At 42.7% G+C, this 19556-nt stretch overlaps 1 protein-coding gene across 6 annotated transcripts in view; it reads right to left on the reverse strand.

The window, feature by feature from the left end:
- rapgef2b (Rap guanine nucleotide exchange factor 2b) overlaps positions 1-19556 on the reverse strand; it is a 534998-nt gene that overhangs the window by 242655 nt on the left and 272787 nt on the right. The window contains exon 1 of one of the 6 annotated variants that reach the window (XM_078540449.1): positions 9910-10084. The exons of the other annotated variants lie outside the window; for them this stretch is intronic. Within the exon in view, the coding sequence (XP_078396575.1) occupies positions 9910-9969 (60 nt within the window). The 5' untranslated portion in view covers positions 9970-10084. Of the gene's footprint in view, positions 1-9909; positions 10085-19556 lie in introns of those variants that run through there. 6 annotated transcript variants of the gene reach the window in all.

Here is a 19556-nt window from a genome sequence, read left to right on the forward strand (position 1 = left end):
CTGTGGCAATGAATTCCATAGGTTCACCACTCTTTGGCTAAAGAGGTTTCTCCTCATCTCTGTTCTAAAAGGTCTTCCCTTTACTCTGAGGCTGTGCCCTCGGGTCCTAGTCTCTCCTACTAATGGAAACATCTTCCCCACATCCACTCTATCCAGGCCTTTCAGTATTCTGTAAGTTTCAATCAGATCCCCCCCTCATCCTTCTAAACTCCATCGAGTATAGACCCAGAGTCCTCAAACGTTCCTCATATGTTAAGCCTTTCATTCCTGGGATCATTCTCGTGAACCTCCTCTGGACCCTCTCCAGGGCCAGCACATCCTTCCTGAGATACGGTGCCCAAAATTGCTTACGATATTCTAAATGTGGTCTGACCAGAGCCTTATAAAGCCTCAGCAGCACATCCCTGCTTTTATATTCCAATCCTCTCAAAATAAATGCCAACATTGCATTTGCCTTCCTAACTACCGACTCAATCTGCAAGTTAACCTTAAGAGAATCCCGGACTAGGACTCCCAAGTCTCTTTGCACTCCAGATTTCTGAATTCTCTCCCCATTTAGAAAATAGTCTATGCCTCTATTCTTCCTACCAAAGTGCATGACCTCACACTTCCCCATGTTGTATTCCATCTGCCATTTCTTTGCCCAATCTCCTAACCTGTCCAAATCCTTCTGCAGCCTCCCCGCCTCCTCAATACTACCTGTCCCTCCACCTATCTTTGTATCGTCTGCAAACTTAGCCAGAATGCCCTCAGTTCCTTCATCTAGATCATTAATGTATAAAGTGAAAAGTTGTGGTCCCAACACTGACCCCTGTGGAACTCTACTAGTCACTGGCAGCCATCTTGAGAAGGACTCCCTCATCCCCACTCTCTGCCTCCTGCCAGACAGCCAATCTTCTATCCATGCTAGTACCTTGCCTCTAACACCATGGGCTCTTATCTTACTGAGCAGCCTCCTGTGCGATTTCCATTTGTACTCAATTATGAAGGTCCAGACAACTTGCTTATTGAAAATAATCTCCTAAATTGATAAAAAGGTTGCCATTCCAAAGGAAAGTTTTCATCATTGTAGTCATTATGTACATAAATACAAAAATGCAATGGTCACAAATAAATCACACAACCACGAACAGATCATTTTTCATCTAGTATTTTCAAAACAGAGCAAAGAATCTTCAGAAATATACAGGGATGCAGATTACTTTTCAGAGAGAAAAAAAAATGCACTGGTGTGGCCTTTAATATGAAAAAGAACATGACCATAAAAAAGATGGAAATATCTGTAGGTTGAGCACCTGTACACCCGAAAACTGAACACATGCAAAAACGGAATTGTTTTTGAACAGACCCTAAAGTGACCCAACACGAACCTCACCTACCTTTTGCATGGGAAGTCTGTGACCTGAACTGACACAAACCTCGCCAACCAGCCCCGACCTTTTACGTGGCAAGTCTATGACCCAGGCTGACAGAAGCCTCACCGACCAGGCCCGACCTTTTGCGGGGGAAGTCTGTGGATGGAATTGTCCCAGATTTACACTAAGTGCAGCAACAGGCGTGTAAAAATCGTTTTACCGGACGGCTGCAATGCCGGGTTCTTGCGCCACATTGTCCCCAGCCCTGCATGTCCCACTTCATTAATAATGCATTCATGGGAATCCACTCTGGATTGCTGGCGGTCAGGCTCGTATTTGCACTCCACGCTGTGGTCTCAGCATTTCATCGTTTCAGGTACCATATTTAAAGCGCACCAGAGTGCAACCTACTTAATGTCCACAGACTAGGGCTGCTCCAGGCAACAGATGGCCCTGAAAGCAAAGATGACAGCAGCAGCCCCCAGATTTCGTGATGCCTCTCTGGGGCACCTGCTGGACTCAAGTGAAGCCCGCTGCGAAGTCCTTTCCCCCGCTCTAGCTGCAGGAGTCTCCAATCCGGCCTGGGAGACGGTGGCAGCGGTGGTCAGTGCCACCGGAACACAGCGGTGGTCAGTGCCACCGGAACACAGAGGTGGTCAGCCATCCAGTGCAGGAAGAGGATAAATGATCTCATTCGTTCTGCCAAGGTAAGTCAACCATCTCATCACTCTCAACTCTCACACACCCGCACCCATCACAAATCCACAGGGATCGCACAACTCAAGGGACAACAGCACTAACTCTCACACATACCCTCACATCTGCATCAGATTCATATCCTCTGGAGCTTGTGTTCTCATCCCATCCATGGCTCCGCTCACCACACAAACACTCCACGCAGTGCCATGTTCACTCTCTCTCCAGCTGTTCTCATGCAGGAGAAGCTGGTTCACAACAGCAGGGAGAGGTCCCAATGGGGAGTGGGTGGAGTGGCCCACATCAGGCACCTCACTCACTTTGAGGAGCCATCACGCTGACTCGTGAGGACATGGACTGTGCCTGCGGTGGCAATGGGGTTGGCAGCGAACACCCACGTGAGGATCCTGCGCCACATCATCCCTCTATCAACACATCTGTGAGTGCACTCTCTCCTGCTTTTGACTCTGCTGCCATGCACTAATTATCTCTACTTGGTTCACAGGGAGTTCTGCCAAGTGACCAATGCCCTAAGCCAGCCTGTCCCTCAGCTCCATCCACGTCCTCACCTTCCACCAGTGCAGAGAGACATACCTCAGTAGGACCTACATCTAGATCTGGTGGTCACTGCAATAACACGTGTCCACAGCAAGAGGAACAAGGTTCAGCCAAGCTCCCAGGCACTCGGAGGACTGCTGGGGAAGAGGCATCTGTAAGGTCTGAGTCAGATGATGAGCCTCTGAATTCGGCCTTCCAACTCATTGTGGAGAGTCAGCAAAAGGCAGGGGAACATCACGCAGAGCTGGTGGAAGCCTGAACAGAGTGGCACGCAAGTCAGAGGAGTGCATCCGCCTGCTCTCTGATGAAGTGGTGCCCACATGTGTGCGCATGGAGGTCTCCGTGGGAAGGATGGGAGATCCTGGTCCAGCAGAATGCGGAGATGCACACAGACCTGGACTCCATCACAATAGTCATGGGTGAGCTCCTACAGTTGGAACACGAGGGGGAAACGGGGCACCTCGACATTCCTCCAGGTGCTCCTGCCCCTTAAGGAGTCAGGCTGGGGCCCTCGGGCACCCGAAGGGAGGAGCAGCAGCTGCAACTGGACACCCCTGGATCATCCACTCAGGAAACTCAGAGGCTGTCCGCTCCCTCTTGAGTCCGCTTTGCCAATGAACCCCTCAACCTCGTCCGCTATCACCACGGGGGAGCAGCTGGCCCACAGGAGGACAGCCAAAGCAAGCTGGGGCCCTCAAGTCCTCGGCTCTGCAGAGGACATACACCAAAGTCATCAGAGGCAACAGGGCCAACCATTCCACAAGCTGCTTCCACTCCTGCTGCAGATGTCAGGGCAGCACCAAGAAGTGGTAGGCCTAGAAAAGTTGAGAAATTCTGATCACAAGTTACCTTTGTCACTTCATAATCTGACCACGAGTGACTTTAAAGGGATAAGTGTGTGTGTGGGGCAGGGCCTTTCGGAGCCTCTTGCAAGCACTCTTCCACACACACAGAGCCTTCATCCATCACACTCATCTTACTGTCCTGAGCATTTTCACTGCTGCCTGCTGGGGTTCTCTTTCAGTTGTCCAAATAAGCTGACCTGCATCTCCACCCACCCACTGATTGCACTCCCATGCAGCACCTGTGCCTGTCCAACACGAGGCTACGCTCGTTTTTGATTCCAACAACCATGGTCATAGTGAAGTTTTGGGTCAGTTCCCCCATCCTTTGCCCTCCCCCAGCCACCCATGTCCTTACCACCTTCACTGTCGACTTCCCTGGCATCGCCTTCCACTCCCCACCGTCACCTACCAACCCAAACCCATGTCTTTCCAGGATGTCCAGGTGAATGTGCACATTCTCCACCATACTGAGAGTACCACCCCCATCCACATTGACCTCCCCGACTTCCTCCAGGGTTCATGTCTGCCTCCGAGTCCCCACCAATCACCCTCGCTCTCCCTTCTACTGCTACCGAAGCAACCTCAGCCTCCCACCCTATCGTCTCCCTCTGCCCCCTCTTACACTCACCATTCCCATCTACCATGCCCACCCTCAGCTCGCTTCCCAGGAGGCAGTCATTGATTCTACAGAACCCTCCCTTGCACGTTCACCTGGACATCCCCCCACAACCACCCACCCCCCAACTCCCTCCAGCCCCTGGACACCTTCCCCTCTCCGAACTCCCTCCCTTACACCTTCCTGCGTTCCCACCGTTACACCCTCCTCCCCTCTCCTAACTTCACCCCCCCCATTCCAAGCCTCACCTCTCCCCCCACCCCAGTACACTTTCCTCTCCCAATCATACCTAGGCCTTCCTCTCATCAAACAACCCCCACCCCCCCACCACCTCCCGCCGATGATCCATAGCAGCCCATGGCCAAGACCATGATGTTCCGAAGCAGACCCGAAGCATCAACCGAGACCTCCCACCTTCCACGAGCTGTCCATGAGAATCCACCCAGCATGCAAAGCACATGTTCCTCCAGGGTTCGGCAGCTGCAGGGCTCCAGCATCATCTCCTCAGATGTCCGCGATCTGAGCAAGGCCCTAAAAGTGACTTCTGCACATCTTGCTTGTCCAGACGTGTTCTGGGTCGGTGTGTTTTCCCGCCGGCATAACAGTAAATCGGGCTTCTGGGATCGATTCCGGTCAGGCCTTACCTCGCATCCCATTACCAGGATGCAAATCAGGTTCACACCGGCCTCCAGTGGGATCTGCATTCCGCCATGGCGGACACCATCAGATTCTCCCACTGTGCTTCCACGCCAGCGTGAAATCGATTTCTACCCCTCAGATCAAATTGTCCTCACCACCTCCGCCCACCGTGACACCTGCCGCCAACGAGTCCGGCCGATTCCACCCTGTGACCCGAACTGACATGAACCTCACCGATTGGACTCGACCTTTTGCGCAGGAAGTCTGTGACCCAAGCCAACACAAGTCTCACCGACCTTTTTCGCGTGAAGTCTGTGACCCAAGCCGGTAGATTTGAAAACTGAAAATATCTGAATACAGCAACGCAATCAGCCCCATGGGTTTCTGATAAAGCATACTCGACCTGTAGTCTCTGTGCAGACAAGGTGGAAACCCTGTGGATAGGGATAAAGGAAGTGAAGGTAAGAAAATTAACACCAGGTCAGGGAGATAGCATGAACTAAGAGCTTTGTAGTCAAATAAGAGAAGCATGTATGGAACAAGTTCACAGCTAAGAGGACGAATGCAATAGAAACACTCAATTTTAGAAAGACAAATTTTGAGTTGGTGAGGGGTGAACTAAGGAAACTGGACTGAGCAGCATTGTTGGAAGGGAAAAATTATGAATTATGTTTACAAATACAACAAGCACAAAACAAATATTTAGCAAAGATAAAAGACCATTTTGAGAAGCGAGGAAAGCCACACAGTGGATCATTATGAAAATAAAAGTAATGTAAAGAATAGTAAAATGTTAGAGCAAAAGTAGAAGTTAGGACAGCATGGGATAATAAAAGATGTAAAATACTTCTATACACATTCTTGCAGCAAACATCTAAAAGGATAAAACTGCAACCAATGAAGGATCCTGAAAGAGATATCATCAAATGACAAAGGAGCAGAAAATAAACTAAATTACTTATTTCAGTGCTCCCAAGGAAGATTACGGGCTGTAGTCTCTGTGCAACAGAGACTGAGAGACTGTGCAACAACTGTACTGCACTCTTACCAACACAAAATGGGGGCAGTGGTGGTGGTGGGGTGGGGGGGGGTTGGTTTGCTGGAAGAATTCCTAAAAGAAATACAAATTTCAAACAAGTCAAAGAGAGAAGAGACAATAGTCCAATGGACTTCATACGAAAGGTATTAATGGCATGACTATTGAAACAAGTACATTATTTCCACTCTCTTTAGGAATCATTAAAAACAGGCATTGGAATGTAGGTTAAATAACACAAACTTCTAAGAAGAGCCTTAGAAACAACCAAAGAAATGACAGACCAGTGAGCTTAATATCTGTTCTAAGTCAAGAAGCAAAAGACATCTTGAAAGAGAGGATAATGAAACATTTATAAATATATGAATAGTAAGAATGACTTTGCATGAATTCATGGGAAGAAAGTCTTCCTAATAAACTGATTGAAGCTTTTGAAGAAAATAAGTTGTGGTTACAATGAAAGTTATGTGGATTTCAAATGTTTAGATTTCAGTAAAGATATGGTTACAGTGTCCACAAGCAATTCGTCTACAAGATAGGAAGGAAGGAATGGGAGAAAAGGTTCAAAGGTGAAGTTAAACTTAGCTAAACCAGAGAAAGCAAATGGTCATTGCAAATGGGATGACAACAAAGTAAAGATCATAGCAAGACATTACAGAGATCAGTGCCTGAGAGTCATCGCTACTTGGCATGAATATGTGACTTGGAGCTGGGGAACAAAAACAAAGCTCGCTAAACTGCAGATTGGGCAATGGGGGTCAATCTACAAGGGAAAGGCAAATTAAATGCAAAGCGATCTGGATAGTTTGGGAATGTAGGATGCTGAATGGTAAGTGTCATTTAATTTGGTCAAATGTAAAGTAACTAGATAAAGGAAGAGAAAGAAGCAGTGAGGGGATTAAACTATAACATACAAAACTGAAGAGCGGTCTGGGGATATTGTAGATAGCTCACTGAAAACAGTGTAGTGTATGGCAGTAGTAAGGAAGGCCAACTGGATTCTGAAATGCAGTCAGAAGATAAAGCACACATTCCAGCATGGGAGTGTATGTACAAGGCAATAATAGTTACAACTGGGATACTGTGCAAAATGTTGGTTATCATACAAGAATATCCAGGAATTTGAGGCAGTAAAGAAAAGGGCAGGCAAACTGATAGTTAACTTAACACACCTGCGTTATGGGATGACTGCTTATTCTTCAGAATAGAAATTGAAATCTAACAATATAGTTGAGGTTGCTACCAACATGGCAGGAAGGGCACATGGATTTGAACTTAAAGAGGAAAGTGCAAAAACAATTAGATTTAATATTTTACACAGAGGATATGAATATGTGGAACAGACATCCCAACCACACAATGGTTGCATGCAAAAAGGTTTAAGCAAAAGCTGGATCTTTGAGGTAGCTCTTGGGATCAGCCAAATGTACTGTGGAGCCATTCTGGCACCATGTAAAAATGTACAAATATTTGAGAGTATATTCATCAGTTAAGTTTTTTTCAAACTTTAAAACAGTCAATGTGATCAATTTTGTGCATTTTACCTTGCAATTCAACCTCTAGTTTCTTCCATTAAAAAAAACTGCAAAGGTATCTGCATCTCCTAACTTGAATCCTTTTTCTAAATTAATTACACTTTAATTTAATAAGCTATTTTAACACCTTGAATAAAAAGACTATCAAAATCTTGTTAAAGAACTTGTAAAATCAATTGATAGGAAAAAATGTATGTGTATGAGAAACTCTTTCCAACTCCATAATCTACTTCCAAACTTTACTGCATCATTTCTAGATAATCAAAATTTCTGGATTGATGTACTCCATTCATGTTAAAAAATATGTACCTTTTTATGATCTGTTATGATCCTTGACCAGACTCCTAAGTTTTTTTGGTAAGATTTGGTTAGAGACTAATAAGATTTTGTTTAAAGTAAGAGTTTGAGATTTAAGACATTTGCTCAATAAAAAGCCTCAAGATTTCACAGGTTTTGAACAAATAAAAATAAACTTTACTATACAAGGTCAGAAGGATAAAACAATTCACAATATTGATCTTATACTCTAACATTCAGGGTAAGTATGAGGTACATGTGAATCAACAAGCCAAGGTCACACCATGCTATGCAATAAATAGCAAATACGACCAAGACAGCGTCCATGGAATTCTCAACATCCAAGCCAGACGTCGGGAACATTGAGTCAACTAGTCCCAGTGAAGTTCTGCCTCATGAGGGATTCAAGTCTTCGAAGGTGTAACCTTGGAATTCTCTTAAAAAATCCTCCAACTCTGACTGCATCAATAACAGCCCAGTTTGCAGGGTTTCAATCTTGTCTCCTGAGATTCCATTCCCCCGGATTCCCAAATCTGCACTCAAGCACCAACTCTTGAGAACAGCTTCAGCACTTCAACCACACCAAGCAGAACATTACTGTTCCAAAGACGTACCTTCACCGTAACAGCCCTCAGCACAGAGACAACAACCTTCTGCTGTCTCGTTAGATCTCTGGGGCTTCTCCTGAGCCCTCTTCAATTACCAGACTTGGACAGCGTCAACAACAGCCCAACTCACAGGGTTTCAATCTCATCTCCTGAAATTCGTTCCCCTGGATTTCTGAGTATATGCTCAAGTACCAACTCACAAGCACAATTTCAGATCTATGGCCATGCCAAGCAGAACACTACTGCTCCAAAAGGGTACCTTTGCCCAACGGCCCACAGCACAGCCTCACCAACCTTCGGCTGCCTTCTTCACTTAAAGTTTGGTCCTCGCAGCCCTTCTTCTGGTTGGAGCCTGTTTCCTGCTCCTCTCCTTTTAACTGAACAGGGACTTTTTTCTGTCCCCTCTCTGGGACTCTTATTTTGCGACTTTACCATGTTCCTTCTCCCTTTTGGGACCTCTCCCTCGGGCATTAGTCTTCCATGGTGGCTCACTGCTGGTCACATGACCCAGGTTTTCACACCGTTTTCCCGCCTGCACAGGCACACTGAAAGCACAGACCGTAAAAATTGCAGAAATGCGCTTGTGTAGCCTGCTCCACGCATGCGCAAAAACTCCGAGGTCCATTGGGAGTTGCAGGTCTCCCCTCTCAATGAGGTAAGTATAGCTTTAATAACAGATCCTATAAAAACCATCACTATAAATTCTACCAGACTCATTTTCTTCCTCATGTCAACTATGTCTAATATATAAAATACTATTTTAGAAAAATGCTGTGGAAATCCTTTTAGATTCAACAAACCTTAATTAATCATCATAGCAGATTTGTTTTCCAAAACCAAGTTAACTTTGACCAGCTCCTTGCAAAGGCAGCATATAAACTCAGAGACCCTAGACTTTCTCAAAAAAAACTACTTTCACAATATTCCACACATACACTATCACAGAAAACAAATTGTGTTGAGATTCCAATATGATAAAGATAAAGCTGACTCAAGGGATCAATTACAAAAATGCCAGGACGGGTCTCTGCAGTTCCTCAAGTTGCTACCAGTTTATTGGTGCTTATGTTTCAAGGTTCAAATTTGTAATTACTGGGGCATCTAGAGGAAGCAAATTCTTCTTGTTTTTAAATGCTTTCCAAAATGAATGCTTTGGGACAAATCATTCACATATTTTTAAATAAAAGCTAACATTTGAATGCACAAGCTGACAATTGTTTTGCAGCAGCCTTTGTACACTGAGGGCTATTACTGTGCCGGAACATTGCCAAAAGTGAAATAACTGCCTCCACTTTTATATTGCACTAAATTAGTATCACTGTGTTTTCAGTAGTAAATAGGCATTTATTATCTGTTACACAACTTGGACCTCTGCTCAACAAATCCTGTATCTGAATATTTGAAACCTCTGACAATACAGTGGCTAGATGAAAACTAAAAGCATAGACATTTCCTACTGAACTGATTCCACATAACACAGGGACTTTGAGGAACAAATGAATTAAATAACTCAAGTAGAGCCCTGGAAAACAATTTAGAAAGACTGTGGTTCACCTGAATGACAAGTAGTTGAAGTAACACTCCTGACATTAGACTATTCCATCATACTGAACTCTGCCTCTAAAATCCAGCACCAAAGCTATCAATACCAAAACAATTTTTAAAATGTGACAGTGCAAATATATTAATACCGTGATATTCAATTATAGCTGTAAAATACTCACTGTGTTTTTGTCCTGTTGTCCCATGATTGGATGATTAGTTCCGATTGCTAATGGTTTCATAATGAAGAAATATGTGCTGAACTGAATTTCAACATCATGGTCTGATTCTTTTCAGCTCATCAGTTCACCCATTACAGTATGAAAAAACTGCAGCTATCAACAGAATATCAGCTATTTGGCACAGAAGATCAATCGAGCAGATACTTTTTCTTCCTCATAATGAAAAGACTAAACAAACTATGAGTACCTCAAATATGGAAGGAAAAAAGCCACTGTAAAAGTAAACATCTAGCTTCCTTTAGAACAACAGCAAATCCTATGGTTGTGAGAAAGCTAAGATGGCTGACTGCACACAGACTCCCTCAAAAGGCTTAATGCAGTATTAGATTAGTCGAGGACTAGAAACCAGCCTACAGCATTCAGCAAAGCATTGTTAATACTCCCATTTCATTCGCAACTAAAGAATCAGGGCAGTACATATGAATAGGAACCTCCTCCCTGACTGCTAACGATGCTGACAGAGTGGTCACTGCTGGTCCCTCCTTAGCTGAGCTAACCAACTTTCAACAATTAATCTTAACACGATGACAGCGACAGACATTTCACTTAACACTTCTATTTCTTGTACAAGGCAAACACACTACACTAGCAGTCATTATAGCCGCAGTAATGTCACAAGCAAAAATAATAAACTACTAAATGAATTTAGATCAAAATAAAATATTATAGTAATTTTCTGATCATGCTTACTTTAGAAGGCCATGGCTGCAAGCAGTTGGTATAGCAACGCACAAGAAAAGCCATTTCCTGGTTAGCAAAAAAGGCTCCTTTCAAAAACAGAAAAGACAGAAGAAAAATTTTCACACAAAGCGGCCTGTAGTTCCCTTAGGAAACACATTCCATGTCTTCCGAGAAGACTCAATGCTGTAGCCTAGCATATGACCTACAATCAAAGTGCTCATGATACATCCCAGACTGATTTTTGTATTGCAATAATCAGGCAGCGCTGTTTCAGAGACTCATCTTCTCCCCCCACCCTCCAGCTACACAGTTACGCATGCAAAGGTGGAACTAACAGATGGGTAAGCCAGGATAAAGTAATAATCAAGAGCCTGTTTTCTATCAGCTAACCTTGTAGCCACCCACCACCCACCCCCCACCCCTCCAGGGATTCTATCCATCGATTGTGTGCTCTGCTTCAAAATGAAATCTATCACTAGACAGATTGGATACGAGGCAGGATTATAACTTTACAGATAACAGAATGACTTCACCTGGAAAAGGTCCTGAATTAGCTGTAACAGACTCAACAATTGCTTAGAACAGTTTTCTATGTACACATACACATCAGCCATGAAGACACTAAATGCATACTAAATCACAGACCATATGCCCATGCAGGAGCTGCTTCACAGTATCCATTTTGCTGTGTGCTCTGGTCCAGCAAGCAGATGATGTCTGCTTGCTTCAAAAGCTAAACACACACATGCATAATATGCATCTCAAAGCTACCCAAATGCAATATGCAGCAGCCTCCACTGATGCAACCCATCTTACAGTAATTAACCGCACAGGGATTTTATTTTTTTATGTTGATACTGATCATACATAACTGACGTAGTGCTAAAGAACAACCTTATTTGTTTTGCTAACAAATGTGAAAAGACTAATCAAGTGCATGTGGGGCAGGGGGAGGGGAGAAGAAGAGACACACACAACCACTTACACAGCAACTTCTGGTACTCAAAACTACTAGCTAGATGCTGACCTTGCATTTGTCACAAACACTCGTTTTCCAGTTTCTCAACTGCATATATGCAAATCTTGTATCTTTATTATAGTGGACACTAAGGCAGCTATCAGCTATTATCCATTCCATTCTCTTTCAATCTAGTCAGGAAATCGACAATTGCATCATGTTTTAGCTAGGTCCGCCCAAAATCTTCATTTACCATTGCCTCACTGTAACTATATTTTCCCTGCATTAAGATCACTCTTCTTGGCAGTCCCTTGGGGCAAAGAGGACACTTGCCAAGTAGTCCTACAGTAGAGAGAGTGAGAAAAAGAAAGGGGGATTGAAAGAGAGACAGGCGATAAGAGATAGGGGCAAAGCAAGTGCAAGGTAAAGGAAAAAACAAAAATACCTGGAAAAACTCAGCAGGTCTGGCAGCATCTGCAGAGAGGAACACAGTTAACGTTTTGAGTCCGAATGACCCTTCAACAGAACTAAGTAAAAATAGAAGAGAGGTGAAATACAAGGTAAAGGAGTTAGAAATGAGAAAGGGAGAAACAGCATTAAGAGGGGAAGGAGAAAAAAATCCAAAATCCTCATTCCATGTCAGCAGTCAGTCATTAGTCAGTTCATTGGTCAGTCTGTGGTCGACGAGGGATTGCACGCCTGTTTGAGCTTTCTTCTTACTCTCACATCTTTGGCCTCTGTAATCTGTCTGATGATCACTGCATAGCAACAGCCTCCTGCTTTACATTCCTCTCACCTTTGTAGACATATCAGACCATTCATTATTCCTGGGAATTTATTTACATATCATACAACCCATAGCAATTCTGAGGGAGTACAATGAAAGCTATGTAGTGTCAGTCACATTTATTTTGTTAAATAAAAACTTAACAAAATTGACCATTTGCAGTTACAGATTGATTTCCCCAATGATAAACTGCACAGAATATTTATTGGGCAAACCATCACAAGTCAGCATTAACCCTACCAGCATCGGCGGAGAAGAAATCAGTCAACGTTTCGAGCCTCCGTGGCCCTTCGGCAGAACTTGCTGCAGTTCTGCCGAAGGGCCACGGAGGCTCGAAACGTTGACTGATTTCTTCTCCGCCGATGCTGCCAGACTTGCTGAGTTTTTCCAGGTAATTCTGTTTTTGTTTTGTTTTGGATTTCCAGCATCCGCAGTAGCTTTTAGCTTTTTGTTTTTAACCCTACCAGCATTTGCTAGCAGAGTTAACATTCCCATTTCCTGCCATTTGCTTTCAAGTGCTGATTGACACCATCCGTTCCCACCCTGCTAAACAATGAGGTGGCAACTCAGTCTACTGTGTTCATGTTGATTTCATTGTACTATGCTCTGAATATTAACCTACTCACAATGATGAAACATATCCTCCAATTATAATTTAAGCATTTTTGAATACTGTATGGAGCAGTGGCTATCATTTTGAAATGTATTTATTAATATATGCATATTAAAGTATGCTCCATATATTTAGGATTTATTTTTCCTTTTTAGTTTCTTTGAAGTGTGTAAGAAACTTTTCAGTTATTTGTTTCATTAAAAAGCAATTATGCCATCAAGATTTCTTTTAAAAATGTAAAGACTCCTGTTTATTCTCATCTCCCAATAGTTTGATTTTTAGTAATGCTGATGCCATCCTCAGAATTCAGTTTAAAGGAGCTATTTGACCCCAACAATATAAGAGAGATGCACAACTTATATTTATACAGGGTTTTTAACGAAATATAACATCCCAAGGTGCTTATAAAACAAAATATGACACCAAGCCACATAAAAAGGTATTTGGTCAGTTGACCAAAAGCTTGATCAAAGATGTAGATTTTAAGTAGTATCTTGAGGGAGGAAAGCAAGGTAGATAGGTGGAGAGGTATAGGGAGGGCATTCCAAAGCTTCATTCCAAATCCAAAGTGACCAGAACACAGGGGATAACTCCCCTGCTCTTCTTCACAACAGTGCCATGATGTAGTATAAGAGCTTGGCGTAGAAAGGGTTAACGTGGGACTGGGTGCAGTACTGTCCACAGTGTGATGTAATGGAACACGTGACCCGAGTCTAGAGGGCAGTCTTGTACTGGACAGAGACGTGTGTAGAGGCAAGCATGGAGATAGCTCCTAGCTTGGACCTCATACTGTATTTATGTATAGTTACTAGTAGTTATTAAACACAACTAAATGACTCAGAACTTCTTCATGAGACCTACCGAACTACATACATCTTACAACATAGTGGCAGCAATTGGAACAATCCAAAACCTCTCAGAAGCTGGAGAAGAAATTTAAAACCTGGAAGATTGAAAAAGTAGTATTCTGACCTAACAGGAAGCACCAGAAGCAAAGGTGCAGGAAGAGATTACCAAAGAAAAGCTTCAAAACAGGATTGGAAGCAAAAGGAAGAAATAAAACTCCACACCATAGCAGAAGACTCCACTGAATCCCATGGAAGTCCAGCTTTAATACCCAAAGAGTAAGCAGTCAGAAGTCCTAGGGGTGAGCTAATAAACTTGGCCAGAATGAGTTTTATAAAGCTTTTAAATCAGCAGTGGTCATAATTGCCATTTTAAAATGCACTGTGAACCACCAGAGTACCAAGTTGGTGCCTGAACATGTGGCAGCTGAGCTCACTCCAATCGAGATAAAAACATTTTTAATAATCGGCAGTTAAAAAGCCCAGCAACAGCCATGAATCAATGGTTTCAGGACCTGAAAATACTTAGATACAATGGGAAAGACTCAAAAAAGGTCAATTCAGGGACTCACTGCTGAAAATTTAAAACCCAGAAATTTCGACCACTGTTATTGCAGGAACCTGCCAAAACTGACGAGCGTGAGAATCCTCGTCGAGAAGAAGTGCATGGCAGTGCCATCTTGGATTTTATAACAACATTTAAAGCTATACACACTTTAAATTTTAAAGGAACATGGATTAAAAATCTACCTTACCAGACCAGTTTGGACTTATCCAAGGCCCAGACCAGTCCAAAACTGGGGACTTTAGAGGAAGAGATTTCTTAGATACATGACTGCTTCAGGTCTAGTTCAAAAGATAGAAGCTGAACAGGTTAACACACTGCTTTACTCAGTAGGTCCATTAGCCGATGACACAATAGCTAGACAAGGAATCAATGAATCTTCACAACTTGATGAGGTTTTAAAACCATTTGACACATTTTAATTTGAGCAGTAACAAGATCCTTGAAAGAGCAAAGATTAACAAATGTGTCCAACTGCCAGGAGAACCTGCTGACTCCTTAATGAACTGTACAGAATGGCTGAAGGCTGTGACTATGGTGATCTGAAATCAGAGCTAATCAGAGACAGAATTGTTGTTGGAGTGGCAGTTGATGCACTCTCAGGCGTGCTTCAAGCTAGCGAAGATTTGAAATAAAAACAAAAAAATGCTGGAAAAACTCAGCAGGTCTGGCAGCATCTGTAGAGAGAGAAACAGTTAACTTTTCGAGTCCATATGACTCTTCTTCGAAGGAAGATTTGACCCTCGAAAAGACCATTCAGATTGTCAGGCATTCTGAAATCCGTGCACAGCACAGATCCATTTTAAGGGGCGAAAGCAAGACATGGTACAGAGCAACTCCTGCTGTCCAGCTCGTAATACAACAGAGCAGCAGTGACACTCCAGACCAAGGGAAGCAAAACCCTAACCAACCACTAAAGGGCTCCAGCACTGTGGAGCCAAGTGACCTCACAGGCATGATCAGTGTCCGGCAGTCTCAACAGTTTAATTGCAACCACATAGGACACTTCAGAAAGCTAGGCAAAGTTAACACAACCAGGCACACAGATGATATCAAGATGATTCACAAGGTTGAGGTACCACATCAAAAGGAAACACAACCATGCTTCTTAGGTGAGATCAAAGATCAGGGATTTTCGCTCTTGAACACGGTTGATGGTCATCTCACAAACTTTAAATTGGGCATGGGAGCCAGTTTATCGGTCCTCTTGGACAAGGAACTGTGGCTGACACATCTCTGGCTACGAAGAACAGACACACCACTACATGGGCCTGCAGGAATCTGAGGTCTGATTATAGGCAGGACTCTGAAACCTTTAAGGTATGGTGGCAAACAATTGTTAAAGTTGGGTACATCATCTGTAACCAGTCTTTATCTTCTCTGAGCATAGATGGCTGTGTTGCCCTGAACCTTCTTAAAATAGCAGAACCTCTGTCGTGAATTATACAGAACTGCAAGTTCCTGAGAGCCCAACAGAAAAAATACTCTCGACTGGGACTTCAGCTCTGAATTGTCTTCACACTTTATAGAGCCGGTTTGTCCATTTTATTTGCAGGTGCCAGAAGTTCCTTGTTGGTCAGACCAGCCAACCACTCAGATGGTTACCACAAAATCTTGAGTGAAAGACAGCAACAAGAAGAGCTTCAATCTCCAGCTCTGACATCCGTTTGTAAGATACCTCAAGACACCACGACACAGACGCTACAACCTTCGGCCAGTACAATCTTTAGCCAGACGATGCTCAAACAGAGAAACAGCTATCAAACAACTGCAGCACACTCCAGTGAGGCAAAAAAGTAAGCCAATGAGAACGTTGTTGCACAGAAAGCTAAACTGCAAGGTGAGCCCATTGAAAAGTCACATCAACATAATAGGAAAAGACATCTTCCATCCCAACATGCATCATTGTACTGGACAGAGATATGTGTACAGGCAAGCATGGAAACAGCTCCTAGCTTGGACCTTATACTGTCTAAGACCTACCGAACCACACTCATCTTTCAACAATGAGCTCATTTAGATCCACCAATGCAGGTGAACATGGTCTCGATTTGATGTTTCATCCAAAAAATGGTACATCTCTGACAGTTTAGCATTCCCTCCACACTGCACTGCAGTGTCAACCTTGATTTTCAAGACTCTGGAGTTGGACTTGAACCCACACTCTTCTGACTCAGAAGTGAGAGTGCAGCCAACTAAACCACAGTTGACACACATGTTCCAGAAGATTTTATCCTACATTAATCAACAATAACCTGGGGTATTATTTTTGAGAGATTTAACAGAAGGAGAATGAGGGCACTGCAGCTCTTATATGGACTTTTTATGGACTTTCAAAAGGTATTGCATATTAAGCTTGTGAATAAAATTGAAACTCATGGGATAAAATGGTAGTAGAAGTTACAAAGTGCAAGACACGGATACAAAATTGTCTAAGTGATAGAAAACAGAGTAGTGGTGAATGGCTGTTTTTTGGGCTGGAGGGAGATATGCAGTGGTGCTCCCCAGGTTTCAGTATCAGGTCCACTACTGTTTTTGATACACATTAATGATTTGGACTTGGGTGGGCTACAGGGCACAATTTTGAAATCTGCAGATGGCTTGGAAGTGTAGTAAACAATGAGGAAGTTGGTATTAGATTTTAAGCCGTCATAAACTCGTAGAATGAGGGGACATACGGCAGATAAAGCTCAATGCAAAGAAGTGGGAGGTGATACATCTTGGTAGGTAGAATAAGAGACAATACATGCTAAATTATACAAGAGACCGAGCTGGGGGTGTTTGTGCACAAATCTTTAAAGATGGCAGGACAGGTTAACAAAGCCATTAACAAAACCTTTGGTAACCTGGGCCTTATAAATAGAGGCAGAGTACAAAAATGAGGGATTATGCTAAGCCTATATAAAACACTCCAAATCTAAGCACCATTTTTTAAGAATAGGATGTGAAAACTTTGGAGAGGGTACAGGACAGTTATGCTAGAATGATAACAGGCATGTGGGATTACAGTTACGTGGATTGAGTGGAGATAGCCTTCATTGCTCTAAGGAGAACAAGTCGAAGAGGAGATTTGATAGAGGTGTTGAAAATCATATAAAGGGTTTGGTTAGAGTAAGTAAAGGGAAATTGCATTCAGCGGTTGAAGAGTTGATAACCAGAGAGTGCAGGTTTCAGGTGATTGGCCAAAGAACCAGAGGCAGCATGAAAAAACTTATACAAGTGGTTAGGGTTTGGAATGAACTGCCTGATAGGATGGTGGATACCGATTCAATAATGGCCTTTAAAAAGGAACTGGATTTGAAGGAGAAAAGCAGAATCATAACTTGCCAATAGGGGCAGTCAATCTAAGTGGCAACTATTCACAAATGACTGAACTTTATCACAGTTTCATGGTGATGTACTAAGAACACATTGAAGCCAATAATTTTCTTTAAACACAACACCTCTTCCAAAAGCTGCCGCTGAGTGTCATTCTCAAGATATGTCACAGCAGGTTTAATGACTGGAATTTTGCTGGCAAAATCAGCTGAGATAGTTTGAAATTGGCACAAAGAATGCATACATAATCCCAGAGGCATGAATGCAAAGTTAAAACTGCTTTATGGTGAACAACTTACAACGATATGAGGGAGGCGTTAAAAAGCTGCTGATAACAGTGATGCATGGAACAGTCACATTTATTGATAGGAAACTGAGAAATTCAAATATTTAATGGCTTGCATACTTTCAATGCACATGACAGAATGAGGAAGAATACCATAGCTAAAAATTATGACTGGCAGGCTAGTACTGGCAAATCAGTGCACTCAACAACTATGTCAAGAATGCAGCAAGGTTGGAATGAAAATAACCAAGTTTACTTGAACTGAACCCTGAAACCTTTCTTTGCAGGAATTCTTGAGGGGTTCTATTGGCAAGAGTTCCACCCATGGCTGATGTACTTGTTCCAGGCAGGCTAAAACTACTGCTTATTTTATTTTGTTATATTTCACCATTGTCAGCATATGTAACATTATAATAATTTAAAATTACAATATTTTTCGAATACAATAACTTAAAATAATCTGCATGTGGCATGTATTCAAAAATATACATTTACTGATTTACATTTTTATAGTACGTTACTGAACTTCATGTTTCCCAAAATGTTTGGTATGAGTAAGTGCAGTGTACATTTGCCAACTAAATCATAAAATAACACTGCACAGGAGGAGGTCTCTCAGCCCAATCGCACCTGTGGAGCAGCTCTCAAAGAGTAATCAATTAAGTCCCACTCCCCAACTCTTTCTCCGTAGCCCTGCAAATTTTACCTTTTCAACAATTTATACAATTCCTTCGGAAAGTTACCACTGAATCTGCTTCCATCGTTCTTTAAGGCATTGCATTCCAGATCATCATAATATGTTAAGTAAAAAGATTTCACATCTCCCTCTGACTTTTTTAGTCAATCATCTGAAATCTATGTCCTCTAGTTAGACACTCTTGGCAGTGGAAACAGTTTCTCCCTAACTATTCTACCAAAATGTATCAATTTTGAACACCTCTATTAAATGTCACCCTCATCCTTCTCTGCTCTAAAGAGAAAAAAATCCAGCTTCTCTAATCTCTCCAGATAACTGTATTCCCTCATCTGAGAGGAAAGCATTGTTTTGTAAAGCTTTAGCATCACTTCCTTGCTTTTGTACTCTCTATTTAAAAAATAGAATCCTAGACTTTAAAACTGCCTTCTCAATTTGTCCTGTCACCAAAAATTTGGGGACATGCATCCCAGGTCATTCTATTCCCACACCCCTTGAGGATGGCACCATTTTGTTTATATTGCCTCTCATTTTTCCTTTCAAAATACACTTCACACTTGCCTGCAAAATTTCATTTGCCCATGTATCTATCCATTTCATCAGTCTGATAAAGCCACCTGCGAGTCTACCATTATCCTCCTGGTGATGACCACATCTTCAAGTTTTGCACTATCTGCAAGTTTTGAAATAATTTCCCCCCCTAATCAAGTCTACAGCAAAGGTCCTAATATTGTCCCAAGATACAACACTGTATACCCCTTTCCATCCTGTAAAACAACCGTTTGCTACTACTCTTTGTCTCATCCAATTTCCTATCTACGCTGTCACTGCCCCTTTATA

This window comes from Cetorhinus maximus, chromosome 1 (genome assembly GCF_964194155.1).
Source record: "Cetorhinus maximus chromosome 1, sCetMax3.hap1.1, whole genome shotgun sequence".
NCBI classification, from domain to species: Eukaryota; Metazoa; Chordata; class Chondrichthyes; order Lamniformes; family Cetorhinidae; genus Cetorhinus; species Cetorhinus maximus.